At 39.7% G+C, this 21,385-nt stretch overlaps 1 protein-coding gene across 1 annotated transcript in view; it reads right to left on the reverse strand.

Moving 5' to 3' along the window:
- The window catches only part of dock2-like (dedicator of cytokinesis protein 2), a 92,773-nt gene that overhangs the window by 67,720 nt on the left and 3,668 nt on the right, over window positions 1-21,385 (reverse strand). Inside the window, exons 8-21 of the mRNA XM_072439707.1 lie at window positions 21,005-21,162; window positions 14,554-14,635; window positions 14,296-14,431; window positions 13,825-13,900; window positions 13,412-13,488; window positions 12,021-12,271; window positions 11,750-11,848; window positions 11,157-11,229; window positions 10,269-10,372; window positions 8,989-9,190; window positions 6,682-6,779; window positions 6,514-6,603; window positions 6,291-6,391; window positions 4,737-4,871 (exon numbers count right to left, since the gene is read on the reverse strand). Of these exons, the coding sequence (XP_072295808.1) occupies window positions 4,737-4,871; window positions 6,291-6,391; window positions 6,514-6,603; window positions 6,682-6,779; window positions 8,989-9,190; window positions 10,269-10,372; window positions 11,157-11,229; window positions 11,750-11,848; window positions 12,021-12,271; window positions 13,412-13,488; window positions 13,825-13,900; window positions 14,296-14,431; window positions 14,554-14,635; window positions 21,005-21,162 (1,682 nt within the window). The remainder of the gene's footprint in view (window positions 1-4,736; window positions 4,872-6,290; window positions 6,392-6,513; window positions 6,604-6,681; window positions 6,780-8,988; window positions 9,191-10,268; window positions 10,373-11,156; window positions 11,230-11,749; window positions 11,849-12,020; window positions 12,272-13,411; window positions 13,489-13,824; window positions 13,901-14,295; window positions 14,432-14,553; window positions 14,636-21,004; window positions 21,163-21,385) is intronic.

Consider the following 21,385-nt stretch of genomic DNA (forward strand, 5'->3'; position numbering starts at 1 on the left):
CACGTTGTGTTATGGGCAAAAGACTACAGATATTATTGTGCATATGAAGGTGATACATTAAAAGTGGAAGAGTCTGCAATGGTTAAATGGCTGGAGCAGAGTATCCACACTATTGCCGCTCTTGTCAAGTGTTGCCGTACTGCCCAGGTCTATAACTATGAAATATTGATGCTTGGCTGTGATAAAGGGATGTCATATGCACTGTACATAGCCAGGTAATGTGTTTGGGGGCCATTAGGTGTAATATATACTGTACGAGCCTGTGATCTGCCAATCTGAAGGTGTGGTTCTGAAGAGCTGAGTTTGCATTTCTGTATAATGTGGCTCCATGATCAAACACAGGAACTACATGTGGTTCGCTCCCTCGCTCCGCTCCTCCTTTAAGTTCCCTCCATCTGCACCTCAAGAAAGCTTTTTATTCTTTCACCTCCAGACATATATAATGAATCATGATGAAGTTGACCTTTTTGAGTTTTTAAACGTACATTAATCCATCGTGTACGGAGCCCTGCTTATGCGTTTGAGTCCGCACTTCTTTTGGTGTGGGGAGCAGAATGCGAAAAAATTGACAAAAAAGACAAAAAAATGTATTAAAAACTGCTAAGAAGTTAAAAATGGTAGGTAGGTATGATGTTACACGTTCATTTAGCCATAGGTAAGTTAGCTCTTAAATGCAATATACAAATACATTACAACTGTTGGAAAAGGAATGATCTAAAGTAGGGCAGGGTGATATAGCCAAGATTTTTTTTATCATGACATAAATTATACTAAGAAGTATCTATAACTATATAAATTATAGTATAATTCATGATGTAATTGAGCCAGACATAATGCTTTACAGTGGCATCTTTAATATTTGACTTGTTTAAGGATATGTAAGTGATAGTTCTTTCTGTATCAGTGTTAGCATCAATATCTGACAAATCTTATGAGAAAACCTGCAGCGGTGCACCCAGAATTATATCACAAGATTCCAAATTTCATATTGACACGAAAGCAAACAAAAAATCCAGCCCAGCCCTAATCTAAAGTGACTTTCCTGGCAAAGAATTGGTTAAACAAATAAAAGCATCCGGCCGCACACGGACCGCACTAAATGGGTCAATGCGTTATAACATTATAGCCCGGACATTCAGTCAGGTCCAGAAATATCAGTCAGTTCAGCAAATAATATTCACAACAGATGGAGGACAGAAAACAGATGAGAACTATCAGTAGAGATGAGCATAACAGATGAGGTCAGAACCACAAAAAGAATCTAGGGGTTTAAAATGGCTGAGATAAAAATGAAAAAATCAAATTAAGATTTGATAAAGGCTGCAGTGGAAGAGATTAAAGTTAATTTCATGCAGTTTGTCAGCGGTTATATTTCAAATCTCTTGCATGGCACATTATGCTCATTTAGCCAGACAGATGACTGAACAGTGGAACGTCTGAGGAAATGTAAATCAAAATTATTGATGTATTGAAACAAAAAGAGGATGGGAAATATTTTAAGGCACAGAAGGATAAAAGAGAGAGGACACGAGGAGAGGGGCATAAAAGAGAAATCGAGAGCACATTTTTGCTCAAGGGAAGGAAAAGTGATCCAGACTATACGAAGTAGTCCAACCAAAAGCTGGAGCGTGAAGGACAGAGGAAAGGTGAAGGGAAGTGCACAATCTGTTGCAAGTGTACCACATACTTTTTGAGATAGACATCACTACGTAATGACTGAACATGGATAAGCCAACTGTTTAAAATATTAGATTTTCTCCAATAAATGACAAGGCCAATACTGGAATGTGTTGTTGAATTATTTTGTCCAAAAGGAATCTGGAATTAAAACATATTTAATTAGTGCTTTACAAAAGGACTGAAGAGAGGCCAGTCTGTACAAAGAACAAGAATGATAATGTAATGAACTCACACATACTGTACGCGGAAACACATGAACCTTCACAGAAAGAAAGCAAATGCAGACCTATAGATCCAGTAACATGACAGGTCCAGTAACATGACAGGTCCAGTTACATGACAGGTCCAGTAACATGACAGGTCCAGTTACATGACAGGTCCAGTTACATGACAGGTCCAGTAACATGACAGGTCCAGTTACATGACAGGTCCAGTAACATGAGAGGTCCAGTTACATGACAGGTCCAGTAACATGACAGGTCCAGTAACATGAGAGGTCCAGTTACATGACAGGTCCAGTAACATGACAGGTCCAGTAACATGAGAGGCCCAGTTACATGACAGGTCCAGTAACATGACAGGTCCAGTTACATGACATGTCCAGTAACATGAGAGGTCCAGTAACATGAGAGGTCCAGTTACATGACAGGTCCAGTAACATGACAGGTCCAGTTACATGACAGGTCCAGTAACATGACAGGTCCAGTTACATGACAGGTCCAGTAACATGACATGTCCAGTAACATGAGAGGTCCAGTAACATGAGAGGTCCAGTTACATGACAGGTCCAGTAACATGACAGGTCCAGTAACATGACAGGTCCAGTTACATGACAGGTCCAGTTACATGACAGGTCCAGTTACATGACAGGTCCAGTAACATGACAGGTCCAGTTACATGACAGGTCCAGTAACATGACAGGTCCAGTTACATGACAGGTCCAGTAACATGAGAGGTCCAGTAACATGACAGGTCCAATTACATGACAGGTCCAGTAACATGACAGGTCCAGTAACATGACAGGTCCAGTAACATGACAGGTCCAATTACATGACAGGTCCAATTACATGAGAGGTCCAGTAACATGACAGGTCCAATTACATGACAGGTCCAGTAACATGACAGGTCCAGTTACATGACAGGTCCAGTAACATGACAGGTCCAGTAACATGAGAGGTCCAGTAACATGACAGGTCCAGTAACATGACAGGTCCAGTAACATGAGAGGTCCAGTAAAATGACAGGTCCAGTCACATGACAGGTCCAGCAACATGACAGGTCCAGTCACATGACAGGTCCAGTTACATGACAGGTCCAGTAACATGACAGGTCCAGTAACATGACAGGTCCAGTCACATGACAGGTCCAGCAACATGACAGGTCCAGTCACATGACAGGTCCAGTTACATGACAGGTCCAGTAAAATGACAGGTCCAGTAAAATGACAGGTCCAGTAACATGACAGGTCCAGTCACATGACAGGTCCAGTAACATGACAGGTCCAATAAAATGACAGGTCCAGTTACATGACAGGTCCAGTTACATGACAGGTCCAGTTACAAGGACAATATTTGAAAGTATGATTGTTGATGATCTTAAGAAACAAAAATACAAATGACAGCAGGTCAGCAGGTCTCTGGCCTCTGATGCAGCAATAAAAGTTAAAAGGTTGTGTGTTTGTCCTGCGTAAGAGACATTCTATTCAGGTTCAAATATGTTAAAAAACAACTACAACACATTTGATATCTTCTGGTGAAACCACTGGATCACAAAACAAATACTGACTGTTAGGTTTGCTGAGCACATCACTGGTGACATGTGCCCCCTTCATTTTTATGCTGTGGAAAAAGACTCTTTTCAAAATGTGGAAGGAGAAAATGAGAGGATGCTGGGGAGGCCCCTGTTAGGGGGGAGGCCCCTGTTAGGGGAGAGGCCCCTGTAAGGGGGGAGGCCCCTGTTAGGGGGGAGGCCCCTGTAAGGGGGGAAGCTGTGACTAAGAAAAGTCTAAGGTTTTGGCTTCTGTGTTTTGTTGAAATGTGTTAAATTGAATAAATTTAACACATGTGTGAAATGTGTGAAATAGAATAATTGTAACAAACGGATGACTATAAAACAACTTTGTCAAACACTGAATGACACACATTCAAACCAGGCTGAACTTTCAGATGGAAATATTGATTTGGTCCCTCCTCTCTCAATAGTCCTTTTAAATAACTTTAAGCCCCGAGCCTCCTTTTAGGCCATTGTGGCTGACACCTGTTAAAGAGCCTTTGGCTGGAGAAGCCTTAAGAAACCCAGAGGCAACTGGGATAAAATAGTAGATGGTGGTTTTGACTCGTCAGCATCAGTAATAAATGGTGTTTACATTTATCGAGCTCTTGGCCCGGCACCAGCAGTGTCATAAGTCTCTGGTGTTGGTGCTTTGTCCGCTGCTTGGTGTTTCACTGTCTGCTCATTCAGCATCCCTGCCCCATCATTAGCTCCACTACACCCTGCACTTCATCAACAATGCTTATTAGGGACATTAGTGCTGTAATCAGCAGCTTGCTCTCATGGGGGCGTCAAAAAGCATTACTTTAAGGTTTTGCTGTCACTTTGCTGCGCGGACATGTCTTCAGGGTTACACTTATGGACAGTAACAGCAGAGTTAACAGTCAGATGACAGACCACCGTCAAATGAGACCCAATATGCAATTAGTCATGTGAAAAATAATTTGCATTTTTTTGAGCGCTCAAATTTACACATAAATAAGAATTATAGCATTCATACATTTGAACTCTATTCCGTTCAGATTCAGGCTTACATTTGTTAGATCTATGCCACGTTTGGTCTAGAATTGTGTCTCAGCAATGAAAACATGTATTTAATCTTCCTAGACGTGTTGGGAAAGCAGTTCATGAATGATAAAAATCAACAGAAAGCATCTTCACAAATTGAGTTTAAAATAATAATAATAATCTGTCCAAAATGGAAAATGTTGGCAGCTACAATAAGTGTACGTCTAATTTGTATGAATAACCCGGTTGTATTAGTTTGAATGTGGAGCCGTACTCACTGGGAATAGAGCATCCGCGAGCGTACAATAAACTTGAAGATGTACTCGAGGGCTTTTAGGGTCCGGAGGATGGGCTCGCACTGTTCCCCTCGACTGGACACGTCCAGGTATCTCTTCAACACAGACATCAGCTTCCTGGACAGAAAAAGACATAAATTAATCTATAACCAAAAACATTATAGGGAACAAGAAACATCCACTATAAAATGGAAGGCAAGTCATAGAGTTTAACAGGTGGAACTGTAAGTGAATCTTGTGGCAAAGTGCAAATCTATTTTTGTGGCAGACAGAGAGATTCGAGGGGACTGAAAATAAAATGTGATAGGAAAGCAGGAGGAGGCACGGAAAAAAATGACCAAATAGTATTTTGCACGTCAATAGATGAACCTTTTACTGAAGTTTGGATTAGCCCGGAGAAAAATGGTGTAAAACGGCTTTTATCTATAGATAAAAGTTATCTATAGATAAATAAAGCACTTTTAGGAGCGCTGAGGGAGCCATGCCCTAGCAACAAGTTCTAGGGTCTGTTTCAGTGGAAGCGATTTATGTACAGTCTTTTGATATATTTTTATACTGTTTCTTAGCAGAAGAAGTGGTTAAGAGAGTTAAAAGTTTAAACAATTTTCTAGCTAGAGGAAACTGTGAAGGCAGCAGGAGATTAAGATAATTTAATAATAATTGTATCAAGAGGTGGGATCTGTATAGAAACATGTGCAGCATAAAATATCAAGGGTAATGTAACTCTTTTTAAGTTTATTTTTAAGTTATTAAGTCAACCCTATTTCTTATTCTTGCATGATTTTTCTTATTTATATTTTCATTTTTCTTGTTTCTTGTTGCACTTTATCGCTTATTGTGAATTTCAGTTTTTGTTCCCCGACAATGGCAATAACCTTTTCTGATTCTTATTCAACAACAAAAATTACTTCCAAAAGAGAAAGAACCCTCCACTGTAATCTTCCAAACAAGACTATAAAGTGATATCGTCCCAGTTGCGTTGATTTTCATGGTTAATTCACATTTTGTGCTCGACTTTAACTTCAACATTTACGACATTTACAGGTTCATTTAGCACATTTCTGATGCTTTGTTGAAATATCCTCTGAATATTGAGATAAAGAAAATATATTGAGATTCCTTTTTGTGACTGTTGCTTATTCCTAATCTAGTAATAATTCACTTTATTCAGCCATACGACATAATCCTTCTTCCAGTTGTATTAGTTAACATAATGCTACCGAGAAAATAAGTTCTACGCAGACTAAAAAGCTATTTTCGGGCCGCCCAGGGAATCGGTGCATTGTTGACTTGTTGGTCACACATTTTACTCAAATCAATCTACTTTATAGCATATTTTAGTGGTGAGACTTGTCCCTCATGCTCCATTTAAAAGAACCAAATTCCTGCTCAACGGGAGTGGCAAAAAGAGGCAAAAGTGGTCGGGGCAGAAAAAGGTCAATAGTATTTTTTTATATTTCTAATGAGCTTTGGAGTTAAAAATGTAAATGTAACTATCAGAAACAGGAGAGACATTAGCGACACCTCAGGACTCACTTGTAAGCCAGCGTGGCACTGAAATGCTGCTTGATATACGCCTCCAGCACAGTGTTGAAATGTTGAAACTTTCTGTCAGCGATGAGCGCTATGATATATATCTGAAAAAAGCAATGGTGTTTACTGTGTGTTAACGGTTACAGTGATGGACATGTTTGTTTTCAAGTATGGAGTAGCGTCTGCGTGGATTCACTATCAAGACACATCAGATTCACACACACACCAAGGCATCAAACACAAGGATGTCATAGTCGTCTGTCTGAGAGTGCTCCATCATGATGTTGAACAGGGCGTCCAGTGTGTCCTGTAGAAACTGCGCGTACAGAAGATGAGAGGAGAGTTAGAGAGATAAGTGGCGTCTCCGTAATATATGTACCACAAGACCACTGACCTTCACCACCTCTTCTCCATCAATTATTTTCAGCTTCTCAAGGTTGTCTCTGAGAAGCTCCGGGTGAGTCCTCCACTTGAGCAAGCCGAGCAAACCGACTAGAACACACACACAGATGCAGATGTGTAGTTTTCATCGTGGATTTGTTTTCTATCTGTTCCAGGCAAAGCAATACCATCTCCAGGGAGACAAGCCTGTGGCGAATTCTAGCAGATAATGTTACTTTTATGCACCTTTAGATTTGTTTGAATTCCAGCTGTTAACATTTGTAACATTGCATATTCATATCATATATATAACTTGTCTAATAAACCATCACTTTGTTTCTTGTGAATCTTTTTTTTTAACATAACACCATGACAACTGTGTGCCTCTGATACACAACTAAATAATTGGAATACACTTTCCCCTATTGATGCTTTGAAATCCTTTGCATCTGTTTTGCAGCTAATACGTCTTCTCAGAGCAGCATGTTAGTGTCTCCAAAGGGCTGGACACTTTACAGTCACTGCTTCCCCTTCAGTCACTTCAGGCCAAAGCTGCACATCTGGCGACGGCCCCGGTCACAGCGTGCACGTGTTCGAGAAACAGTGCATGTGTGTGAGCGTGCGCGAGTGTCTGATGCGGTCGCACGGGTGATTAATATTACAGGATAATGTTCATTACAGTGATGGACTGGTTTCCTCAGTAACAGCTGCTGTGGAGCACCTGTACCTGGGCGAATGTGTGACTAAGCACTTGGACGAAGGAGAGTCACTTTGTGTGGAGTCATGCCAGAGTTTTTAATGATGAAATAAAGACACTTCCCTCTGGCAGCAGTAGTGTGCTCTATAGTTAATCACATTAACCTCAAGTCAAATGACTGAAAATCACTACATATACTATATACATATACTACATACTACATATACTTGATTCTTTGAGCAAAACAAAATGGAATGAATCCATATGTAGCAGTGTGGATGTGTGCGTCTGTTTGTTTTGTGTGTGTGTGTGTGTGTGTGTGTGTGTGTGTTCCATGTAGCAGGTATGAATGGTACATTGCATTCAGCTTTAACGCGTAACTTGGCCCTTATCAGACGCTCTTTCATAGTGCCGCCTCATCGAGCAGCTGGGTGTGTCTTCACTGTAGACCGGGTGTGTGTGTCCCCGGTGGTCCTCTGAAGCCAGGGGTCATTCCCAGCCCAGTTTAAAGCCCCTGTACGGCGAGCCCGCGAAGGGGTAAGTTACTTGTGATGGGCTATAGCGAGCATTAAGTTGATGTGTCTGTGTTTGTAAATTAATGTATTTGTTCATGGGTGAAGGTGCAGGAGCCCACCGGGCGTCCAGCTCAACCACCGCTGCCTTTTTGATTATTATGTTTTATTTTAACAAGTGCTACTCTCCCTGTTACTGGTTGGGATCCGGACTGTTCTTGTGAGAAAATGTTAATGATTGAATGTACTTCATTGTATTTCTCTTTGATTCTGCAAAGGAACTAAACTTTCAACCATCCAATCTACCAACTAGCTTAATGTATAAATAAATTATGCTTCAAATTGAATAAACTTGTCCTCTGATCAATACGAACCTGTGTCCTCGTTTACTGAGGTGAATAACAATTTACGAGTGGAGGCCTTTCCCACGCATGCTACAAATGCTTTTCCAGTAAAACTAAAAACATTCAAAATTATTGAGCGTAAAACTAGTCTTGGTTCTAAAAATGTGACCTTTACTGGACAGTTTTAGAAGATCTTGGGCTTTACCAGAACTAGGACCGCATACGAACATGTTAACGTATAAAGCCACTAGTATTCTTAGTTGAAAATGACATTCTACGTTTCAAATTATTGTTGTGGTATCAAAATTGGAATCAAGTATAAAGACTAGTTCTTGATATCAAAACACACAAGTTTGAAATGTAAGTATATGTGACAACACTAAGACACATACTATGCATAATACACACACAAAACCTACTTAAAACACTAAAACATGTACAATAGGCACAAAAAAGAGGCTACATCTCAGTGGGACTTAATAACATCAACCTGCCCAGGGCCGACAGGTGGAAATAAGCACTTGAGCTACAAAAACAACAGTAATTATGTGGCAGAAGGGTAAAGATAACCTTCCTTAGTTTGTCAGACCTCGATTGCAAAATGTTACCACTGGAACAGGAAAAGGAGCAATGAAGATGCCTAAACAAAACCATGAATATACTACATGGCCGTTTTGAAGCAGAAAAATGACAAAGAAAATGCTGCCAAATCTGCAATTCTAGTTTGAGTTGACAATTCAGGAGGAGTTCACTTCACAATCACGTACCATGTTGTGTGAGTTTGGTGGAGCAGACCAGAGTGGAGATGGTGAAGCTGTCCCTGGAGCTGATGGACAGCCCTCCTGCGCTCCCAGACAAACTGCTGGCACTGCGGCTCAGTGCTGCCCCCTTGTGGAGGTCGCCGTGATGGTGACGAGTGGAGGGCAGTGACAAGTAGGAGGACACGTCTTCCATACGCTTGCTGTCTCCCTGTTTGAACGTGGCATGGAATTAAATTGTCAGAATAAACAAGCCACTCTTGACATTTTTGATTTAGAATAAATTATTGCTATGGTGCCCTTTAAATGCAGTATTGCCCTGTATCATTGCTGTGATAACTTTGTGTCTATTGAAGGTTAATGTAAGATATTAATGATGTAGTAAAAGGCAACAGGTCATAAGTGGCACCGAAAATTATAGAAATACATGGATTAGAGAGACATTTAGGAAAGAGGGCAGTGGAGGTCTCTCTAGTTAGGCTTTGAGCAAATTACTTGTAATTAATCTTTATCTCATTTGGCTTTTAATCAATACAGGATTCAATCTCGGCTCTGCTCACTTTGGCAGGAAATCTATTTGGCTTCAGTCAACCTGTCTGGGTGGCCTCAATCTTCCAAGCAAACACAATTTACTGTATGTTTGGAATTTGGAAATGACACAGTTCAAATCACTGCCAAACGGTGAGAGTGAATGCTCAAATCTCATTGTGCACAATAACTGTTATCAATATAGTATGTTTTTCCCAAGGACGCTGTCTAATTTCAAATAACAAAACTATAAAGTATAAAAGCATACTTTATACATGAAAGTTAGTAAGAAATTGCATGTTTCGTTTCTAGCAGCTGTTTACTATGTCCCTGACCCATTTCTTCATGCTGCAGTGACAAAACTCAAGCACTTTAGCCATCCAAATGCCACCAAATAAAAATGTTAGGCTCAAATACTAAATAGCAAACTTTAGTGCAATGAGAAGATGATTTATTGCTGTTTGTTTTGTAGATTATAAAAAGAAATAATATAAAATACATGATGCAAAATCATTTAGAACACAATCACGATCTCAAAAACACTGCATTTTTCATTGTTAGTGCTTCATAATGTCTCAAAGTCAGTCTCTGTTGTTCTGCCCTGGGAATGGAAGAGCACAACCTGACTCCTTCTAACACGACCCAGAGTGTTGCTTGTGCTGAATTAAGTAGCAGAGAGGAAACCTTTGACAAGACAAGTCAAGAACTCAAGAACGTCTTCCTAAAACCCTGATTAGTCTTTTTCCCTCTCGGCTCCTGACCTTGAAAACCACCAGGTCGTGCAGTCCGTCCTGCAGCACCGTCCCGTCCTCCTTCATCAGACGCACAAACGCCATGGCAAAGTACTTCTCGCCCTTGTCTTTAGCTGCGGGTACAAAATATGAGAAATAACTTATGCAAACTGTTCTGGCGCCGTGATTGATCCGTCAGTCTAGTATCAGAGTGTCGTCCCGTATATCAAAGATTAATTTATGTTTGGCTAGTCAAGTATGAGACAGTTGATGCATCTGTTATTACATTATAGATCTATCATTCATGTCAAAGCGTGTGTAATGCAAACACGGAACTTAGTTTGGAGTTCGCGTGATTGATTTTTAATGTACTTTTACTTGTAATTGAGCAGAAGCGAGCCAAAATGTGTACTCAGTCGTTACCTGTTACTTACAATAACTCAGGTAAGCGTATGAGAGTATTTGGGGGAAACTACTACTTGAACACTGAACAGTTTTGACCTAAAATGGTAAGATGTGAATGTAATTGGAAAGATAAAATAGAAACTAATGCACAGAACAAAAGAAATAACTTGTAAGAACATAATTTAACACCATAAGGACTATAAGCGTGACGGGTTAAGCTTTATCACAGTATATTAAAGAGTACTGACACTTAAATACAAATATTACTCAAGTAGAAGTAAAAGTATTGCGTCTGAAAATGATCTATGCCAGAATATAATCACGTAATAGTCCAAAGCAGAATTAGCTCGTTTATTCCAATAATCAAGAGTGAGGCTCATGGTAATTTCCAAAACAGCGTCCAATCACGTGGTTCCTCTGGTGTCAAATTACACTCCAGGGATCAAAGTGTTGGATTAGAACGTGGATGAACAAGTAAAAAGTGGAAACACAGGAAACGGGCCTGATACTTACACTCCTGGGAAGAGCGATGTCTGAACTTGAAGCGCAAATGAATCCGGTGCATTTCCTCCAGGGGAACGGCCACCTGGGGCACAACTCCAGTTATTACAGAGCAGAAGGAAAGAAATACCATCTTGATAAATTAATACAATACTGGCGTTAATAGGCAATATAAAACAGTAAAAAGCACAGGAAAATAATATGCGCCGTAAAATCTAAGAGTCTAATTTAAAGTAATTGTGTTTCTTTGTATAATTTCTCTTGCGCTTTTTATTTTTTTTAGAGTGCTGTTTGAGGGAGCGTGGCAAAAACTGACTTTAAGTGCACGTTTGGACAAATGGACGATAAAAAGAAATGTCATCATGAATTAATTAAATTGTTTTGCTTTCAAACACCAAATAGCCCTAAGAAAGGAAACGACTACCATCAATTCCTCCTAATTCCTCTCTTTTAAAATGTGCTGCAATTGGATGAACATGTATTTATGATCAAAACTGAGACAAAACACATACAAATACAGTTAAAATACAACATTTGAGTGTGCCTACTATAGCAGTTTCCTTTCTTTATAGTTAATATGAGTGCACCCAGCAGTGAACGCGCACCTTAAACGTCTCCATCCATCGTGGCTGCTTGATTTGGTAGTAGATGACAGATCTGTACGAGCTGACCGGTTTATCCCCCGCTCCCAGACAGATGGAGTTCTAGGGGGGAAACAAAACAAAGAAAAAACATGGCACTAAAGGTATTACGTGTGTGTATTTACAGTATAGATGTGTTTTCTCGAGGATAACGCCACATGTGCTTCAGACTTGAATAAACTCTGGAGATGTGCCAGGCTCTGCTGAAACGAGCCAATCTCACGCCGCCGCTAACCTGTATGACCTTGCCCTCCTCGTCGCAGACCCACATATTGACTTCCACGTTTTTCTGTGTGGTTTTGTTGTATTTGTCAAAGTCTCCGGCCTGCAGGGTCAGATAGATGTCGTTGCGTACGTCTCCGGGCATTATGATCTCGGGGAAGCCCAGTTTACGAGCCACGACTGTACTGCGGTCCACCAAGTGAGGATACTCCTTCCTGATCTGGACAATGTCTCCGACCAGGGCCTTCATGGTCACCCACAGGCCTACGGAGGGGCAACAGAGAAATCATAAAGTGCAAACAGAGCTAAATAATTGACCAAATAAGAGAGATTCAGTTTGGTTATATTGTACATCTGCTGGTTGCATAGGAACACTCAAAAGCATGTTAGAGGCACATGCCATTATCAAACATGTCAAGAGGAAATTAAAGTCCTCTTAACGTCTGTGATTAATGAAATGACTTCCGGTTGACAAACATCTGAAAGTATTGCACACAAGGTGATGAGGCATACAGGCTACTGCTCTTGAAAAATGTCTAGGAAACTAATAACTGCTAATACAGAGTATGAAACTGAAATTTCACAGACCTAAGACTGTGAAAATTGGCTTTTAAATCTGGGGTTTCTGCTCTCTGCGGGAGACCCAATTCCATCCCTTATCGCTTTATGTGACACAGTTGTTTTTCTTGGAGGTTGTTTTGTTTTCATCCATTTCCAACTAAAGGGACATTTTAATTAAATGAAATGGCCATATATCTAAGAAATAAATGTAATAAAACTCAAGTCTGGGTTCAAATAGTCTATTTGGAAAATAGTTTGTGATGCAAGATGCAGACAGTTAAGATTAAGGGACGATAAAATCATAAACTGAAATGACAGGAGAGACAGATTTAGGACTTAACAGGGAACATTTAGAAATAATATGGTGATAAAAGTGCCTCAAAGTGACAGGAAGGAGAAATTAAAAGACCATAGAGCAAACCTTTACAAGCCTCAACAGTTTCTAAATCTCCATGCTTCGGTGCTTTTCATACAAATCTATCTGGGTTGAACACGGGGCCTTAAGGGGCAGCAGGAACAGGGAACGCCACAGCGGGATGCAGGTCATTTTTCCCATGTTAAACCGTGTCATTCAGAAACTGTCAAAGTCACCCATAAACATGAGATAGCGAGTGGCACCAGTGAAAACTGTGGAGGGGGAATAAAGGCTGGATGGGGTGAAAACATGGGCTCAAGGGCGAACGCCATCCATCAGATTAATGTGCCTCATTTTCACTCAGCAAAGACGAGGCAGGAGGCAATGAGAGATGTCCATTCTGACTGCCCATAAATAACACAACTTTAAACACATCGTAACATTCACTTGACTGTGTATAATCAGGTTACGTAAGTGATGAATTTTACCTTGGCCCCCGCTGTCTCCTCTCGACGCCGTTACTTTGTTTAGTAAAGTGTGAAGGAAATCGTTATCAGCAAGAACTCTGAAAACAAGGAAAAAAGGATAGATATTCATAACTAAAAAGTAAATCTTGTTGGTTCGGAACAATTTTTGCCACAGCAAATCAATTCTATAATAATTTGACTAAATATTTATGTGGTGGAGGTCCTTCCTGATGCAACTGGCTGTCACCAGAGTAATCATGGGTAATGTAACGGGCCCCAGGACACAACATGTACCTCTAACATTGTATAATTGTATATATAATTATGTTTTATTCACTCCAGTACAAACCATAAGTTATAAGACTTATTATGATCATGTTCATGACTGAATTAATAGAATTGTTTCATTATGAATTAAAAAATATATAACTTACGGAGAAAAGGGGATGAAAAACTGCTTTTCTTCATCGCATTCGATCTTCCCTTTAATGATGTCACTGATGTCCATCACTGCCAGGAACAAAGCACAGATGTGAAAGAACAATAACCTACACACATTGTTCACTTTCAATGAACCACCGCCAACTATGCAATCACTTTATTCACAGAAGTAGTTACTTTTGACCTGTTCATATACAGTTCACATATTTTGGTGTGTTAAATTAACTCTTGTGTGGTTACAAATCAAAAAAGCCCTAAAGCAGAGAGAAAACACAGTGGTCATCATAAATATTTCACTCTTGTTTGTGCATGAATCAATTATGGCTGCACCACAGGGCTTTCCTCTGAGAGATTTTGGAACAAATTGCCAGAAGCGACAAACTAATAAAGTAAAAACATGAACATAGGGGACTAGAATATAAATGAAATATATAGTGACTGCTGTGCATGTGGAAAAACTGCACCTGCCACTCCAAAGGGTCGCCTCAATTCTCGAGTAAACTTCTTGACGTTAGGCTCCTTCAGGTCCATCTTCCCCACTCGTACAATCTGACAGATGAGATAAATCTTCTCCCTACACAAATCCTTGTTTCCTAAATCCTACGACATAACAATAAAGATAGAAACACAGAAAACATAGTGACTAAAAGCAGGTCACAGCTCATGGCACTGTATATGATGCACACAGTATAGAACAACAGTGCTCTCTTGTGGTGACTTACAGTAAATACAACTTTCAGGTTGTTGAGCATGTCGATCTCTTTGGGAAAACCTGCCATTCCCCAGCGCACCAGGTAATTCTCACTGTGCAGGAGAAAAACAAAGGACACAATCACTCCACAAAGGCAATTTGAGAATCGTGTGAGAATTGTAAAATAGGTTGCACTTGTACATGTTTCCCTGTTATCATCAATAGAACCTTTATAGTAGGTACCACATCACTACCAGGGGTGGAAAATAACTAGTAATTATTGATACGTATGTTATTGTAATTGAGTTGATTTTGAGTAACTGCACTTTTTTAGTATATTTTCAAACAGGGCCGGCCCAGCCTATAAGCGAACTAAGCAGCCGCGTAGGGCCCCGAGGCGTTAGTAGGGCCCCCAATCTGGCAACCTGTCTTATGCGAAGTGCAAGCGCAGCGTGCGCCACTAGTGTAGTAGCGCTGCTGGCACGGCAGCGCACACACAATGGTAACATAACACACAAACCGCATTTATTTGTAATGACAATCTGGCAACCAAGGCACCAGACCTGCGCTGATTGGGCAACTTCATTGTGCGCGAGCAGAAGAGCAAAACATAAACACAACAGAACGTGGTGCCTGCGTGGTCCTCATGTCCAGAGGAATATATCTCCTGGTGCCGAAAAACGAAAGAAGAAACTTCTTGACGATGTAAAGAAACTGCAAACTCAACAACACTCTCCAGGTTTTGAACTTCTCTTACAAAGAGACGGTTAATGCTGCTGTTTGAAACAACACGAGTCTGTCACGTTAGTTCGCTCAGGCTGGAGGTGACGAGAGCTCTGCCCCGCGCACAATAATATGTGTCTGAATGAAAGATAATAAGCTTCACATTTACACCAGCCCGGGAGTGTGAGCTGCAGGTGAGGCCGGTGAGAGGCCTCTATGCCCCGGTCACTAAGAGGCGGAGATCCGGTCCAGACGAGCGCCGTCTCGTCCAGAACCTCTGACGTGAGACTTTGGAGTGAACAGTGTGCGGCCCCTGTCCCGGGCCCCTGTCCCGGGCCCCTGTGCAGCCTCAGTTAGAGATGAGCGGGTTTGAGTTTGCGTCCCTCTCTCTCACATCACCATGTGTGAGAGCAATCGTGACTCGTGATGTCTGTTTGACTTTGACTTCTAAAAGTGGAATAAGAGGAACGTAAAGGTTTATGCGTGTAAGGTCCATCAGCCAATCACATCGCAGCATTGTTTCATGCAGGAGTCCAGTGTGTGATGTTCTGATCAGAACCAACATGTATAGTGTAATTCACTTTTAATAGATTTAAATTAAACATTTACATTTATTTAAAAAGCATCATTAGACTATTTGTTATAAATTATAATAAATTGATAGTGAAAAATAACCAGACATTATGATTACGTCTGTCATAGAATAATACTATATATTTTTATATAAAAGTGGCAAAGTTGCAGAAACGCAGTCTCTTCACTATAGCGAGGTTTAGACCTTCACTTCTAGTTCTGTTCATTCTCTGGGAATAACATGTTTGCACTGTGCAGCTTTATGAGTGTTATCAAGCAATGCTTATGCCATTTGTTTAATTTAACATAACTTGTTTTGTCACTTTGGCAAGAAGGAACAGTTGGGAGCTGTAAAAGATAAATTAGTAAGGATAACTATTACTTTTACATTTTCAGTTAAAATGAATAAATTTGACCATAATTATTTTTCATATATTGTATTGAGTAATTAAGTACACTAATGTATTAATAACTGGCTTTAGTCATTTTCTCCTGGCACAGTTTCATCACATCATTATTTTATAACATTACAACCTCAACATTTTACTCTTACTTTAGCCGGCTGGACCACATTAAAATGCACCAGAATACCCAAAAAAGGTCTGAGAATTTCAGGGGGAGGGCCCCCAGGCCCCCCCTGTTCATTAATTTAAACTAATGTTCTAATGTGGCTGTCGACCCTTAACGCCCCCAAATACGCCCAAAAACATATCTGGGACGTGATGTCAGCGGAATACCAAGTTGCATTGTGGGATTTAAGTTATCAATATTTGAGCTTGTGAGGTGTTGAGAATAAACTAACTGGCAAACGGATGCCCTGGAGTTTTGGTGCGCTTTGTTTGCGTTGATGAAAGTTCCATATGTGAATTGTTTACTGACAATGGCAATAAAACTGATTCTGATGACGTGGTGAGGGGCCCCCAAAAATGTTTTCGCTTAGGGCCCCCTGAAGGCTTGGGCCGGCCCTGTTTTCAAACATTATACTTAATTGAATATAATCGCTGCTAATCTAGCCATAGCATCTTTTCAAGTTCTCTCGTCAGATCTCGAAAGCTAAGCAGGGATTAGCCTGGTTAGTATTTGGATTGGAGACAGGTGCCACAGGGGGCAGTAGTGCATTCTGTTGTTGTGTCCTTGGGCAAATCACGTCTGTGTGAATGCGGGACACCGGAACAAAATTAGCTTGTGTATCATGTATGTTCATTAACATGTACTTTCCCGACCTAATAATTGTAATTAGCCACATTTCAAATCATAAAGTTAGTGAAGTACAAATCCCAATTGTCCCAATCCGTTTCTCCTTTATCTCCTTCCTACTCCCACAAACTCGACAGCATTGCTTCTGCATTGCCTGCTCTGATTGGTCAGCAACGGTTAAAGTCAGCTTTAAAATGTAAAATATGACTAACACAGCACTACTACTACTACTACTACTACTACTACTACTACTACTACTACTACTACTACTACTACTACTACTACTACTACTACTACTACTACTACTACTACTACTACTACTACTTGCATTTAGAGTGGTAGTCTATATTTAATAAATACATTTTTACTTTCATTATGGTTGTAATTAAAGCATTAAAAGACCTTGAAACTTTGCTTTGAAGGAGCTTTTTTGTTTCTCCATAAACCTGATCTGCTGTCTGCTTGTCTCCATGGAGATGTACTTGCTTTGCCTCTAAAACACCAAAGAACTACATAAAAGTGATCTATCGTGGAGTCGTGCAGGAGGCGGGCCACAGGAATCTTACTCAGTGCTGCTTTGTTACCATCCACCTATTTTCGCCCTGTGCACAATGGTTGGACATACCCAAATGGCATTGCTTATTAAAAGAGGATCTTATGTTCCACATGCAAGTGTGATGCATCATTAGAAAGCTTAGGCCTTCTAGTTTCTGCAGATGTGCACATGAACACTGTCAGGGCTTCAGAACTTACACTACAGAGGCCCAAACATAAACAAAACATCCTTTTTTAGTCTCGCCTGAATATTGTCAATTTGTAATGGTCCTGAGCATGACATACTTCATTGTGTGCATATGCTGTTCACTGTACATGATGTTTATCTTGTTGACAACAACTGTGTAAAGTTTCAGATCTCTAGGAACAGGCATTTTGGTGCTGTTGACCTTTTTGTATCAAAAAGTATATTCGGAACAAGTGATCCAAATATGTGCCAACTGTGCCAAACTGTTTTATTACAATTTTAGCTCCTCTATGATCATAAAACATACATTTTGATGTTTTGTAGGCCACTAATAGCAATTATAACTGCTAAAAACAATATATGTGAAAATGTGTAAATATGAGTTTACCCATGAATTTCCCATATAGAGGTTAAAAAAAAATTATAATATTTTTATTTTATTTTTGTATTGGTATAATAATACATATATCTAACAAAATGCATGTCCAAAAGGCTAATAAAATCAGAAAACGTTATGCGCAAAATCCTGCCGAGAAATCTGGCTCTTTACAGCCTTCCCTGATTCATTACGCACGAGAATACAGAAGATTCTGTGTCAATAAGGCCTTTGTCCCGCCCCTCTTTCTAAAGCTAATCTTATTGGCTAGAATAATATGTCAATCAAATTCTTCTACGTCACTCACATGCGGCACTATTTAGATGTAAACAGACTAATACATGTGCGTCGCAAGCGGCGCATTTTTTTTTGCGGAGGCTGTAGCAAACAAACCCGTGGACAGAAAAATTCGTGGATGGTCTCATTCTGTAGGTAATAGTCTGAAGAAAAGAAGGGTACCCAACATTATTTTATAGGTCAAACAGGTCATTTGTTATGGACGGAGAAATGAGCCGGACAAGCGCATTCTCGTCCGGCGAGAAACGAAGAAAAGTTTGTTTACTTGACAATATCTCGAAATCGGATAACTTCAGGAAAAATATAAGTGGATATTGTTTTTCAATGATTCCTTACGGACAGACTGAGCACATGGATGTACAGAATTAAAGCCGTTTCGTCCATCATAAACAGCAAACAGGTAGGACATGCGTTTGTAAAAGTTGAGACTTTCTCACAAACTATTGGCAATTGCTTCTTGGGGCATATTATTCAATGTAAATCAATGACATATTCGTTTTGTTGAGAAAATAAGCTTTAAAATGATGTATGGCTTGCTGGTATTGACCACGGAAATAAAAGTGATGATGTAAGAGAATATTTGAGATATAGAAAATGCGCGCCGGCGGACAGGTGGGTGGTAACAGGTTAAAGTAATAGTATGGAACTTTCTGGAGATGGCAGTTCACCGGTGCCATTCTATGGAAATAGAGAGTTAGAATAATACTATATATTTGGAACATTCTCCATGGAGATATACAAGTTTTATGCCATACTATGGATTATTATAGCCAAATGAAACAACATTTCCATGTGAACAAGCATTGGGAGTTTGGCCAAGTTTGTAGTGTAAGAGTAAGAGTCAGGTTTGTGGAGAAGCAGCTGAAAGGAACAAGTGGATGGAAAAAACATCCAAAATGAAATGAAAATAAATGCTTTTTTTGATGTACTGGAGCTTTAGGTGCAAATTAGGCAGCACTACTTGTACTTTTTATTCTATAACTCTCCATTTACTTGAGTGTGAATTGTGAGTACAATGTGCACCGCTGGTTCTTGAGGACACTTAGATAACACACTATTACCATCTTATGACCAAGCTATTACTGTGCAGTAAAGTTAAGCACTTTAAGTAGTATATCACTAGAATAAATATTACAGCAATAGTAAAAACCCAAAGCTAAAATTGTATGGAAAAAGTTTGATTTAATGAGGAGTCCGGGAGTTGTAACAAGAGGCCCTGGATGTCTGAGGTAAGTTTATTTAACATCACTATGGGACACAGACATGAACACTCAACATATTGTGAATTTTTGCCTATTCACATTTGCCTCAAGGTTTAATTAGTCCTGGGTTGACATTGTATTGAGAGCACTTGAAACAAGCGGGCCAAGGTGCATGCCATAATGCTTTTGTGAGATGAGTTGACCTAGAAAACGAATAAGGTTTAGAGACACCAAAGATGAATAGAGTTAACCACAAAGAAAATAAAATAGATAACTTGAGGTGTCCTTGTAATGGAACATTCCACAAGACACAGAATTAACTGTTTAGCCGTCAGACTGCAGATTTGTTGACCTGGTTTATGGACAGCATACATTAATAAATATATAAAGTAATTTTTCTCACAATAGCTCCAGAAAATGGTTCTATTATTCGACCCCAAAGACATGATTAAAAGGACTTAAAAGTCTTAAGTGAGTACCATTTATGAAGTTACATTCACCTAATAAGAAATAACCTTAAATATTATCTTAAATTTGGCAAAAATTTGTTCTGATTAAAAAAAATAAAAGTTCTGATGACAAAGTGTATCTCTAAAGAGAATACATAGTGTGTCTATAAAAGTATCATATCATAATTTGAGCTCTAAATGGCAGCGCTGGAGATGTATCGAGTTTGACAGTGAGTGACAGAACGTGCTATCAGTCACCACACAAAACTGTCACTTTAACTGCTACTCTATCATCTGCCTCTCTTTATTCTTATTTATGGCTTAGAAACATTTAGTGAACTTCCCACAATATGGAAAGCAAGTGCAGACTATTCAGGAAAAATATGAAAAAGTATTTCTGTTGCTATGATTCCTCAGACACCGGCAGGTAAAGGGGGACATAAGGATTAAACTCCTCTATTAACTTTCCTTCCTTTAATTGAGAGTAAAATGTAACAGAATGGTTGGTACATCAATTCTCTGTACATCGTGTAGATGGTGGACTCTCCACTTTTTTGTCTCCGTGGAGATACTATTGTTTTGCCTCGACTGTCCGACAATATCAGAAACAATTATTTTTAAAGGAAACATCATATTTTTGGCCTTTAAACATGCTCTTGTGGATTTTTCTTCAGCATTTCATGTTTTAGAACTTTTAAAAATATATACCTATTGGAAACCACACATCCCTTACTAGAAGTGTCCCCATCTACTGGCAGCAGAGGGAATTACCATAGGAGAAAAAAACAACTGATATGCTAATGTAATCATGCAGTTGTGATTTGAGACAGAAACGCTCAGAACAAACATGCAAAAACAGACAGGAGGGTGGCGGACCCTTACAACAAAGCTGCATAGTTGTGCACCTGAATTGTAATTCTTACCTGATAATGGCCTGTTTGATCGGGTCGTACAGGGACATGAAGAGCTCAGAGTCTTCTCCGATACGACAGATGAAGTTCCTCACAAACACATAAAGACTGTGGGTCGGGGAGGACTGGATCCGTGCTGAGATCCCGCTGTGCTCCGTCTGAACATTCGACTAGAAAAGAATGTCATGTTTCATTAGATTAAACCTCACTGACTCGATGTTTTTCCACTTTGGGTCCGTGTAATCATTTCACCGTAGATTATAATGGAATTGATCTGGGTAAACATGGGCCCTAGATTGTGTCAGCTTTATTATTAAGGAGTTTAATCATTCATTTTTATGTTTATATGAAGAACAACATGTATTATCATTGAGTATTAAACTTTATGTGAGT

Source organism: Eucyclogobius newberryi, unplaced genomic scaffold (genome assembly GCF_026437365.1).
Source record: "Eucyclogobius newberryi isolate DKJ021-1_F unplaced genomic scaffold, fEucNew1.0.hap1 SCAF_11, whole genome shotgun sequence".
NCBI lineage: Eukaryota > Metazoa > Chordata > Actinopteri > Gobiiformes > Gobiidae > Eucyclogobius > Eucyclogobius newberryi.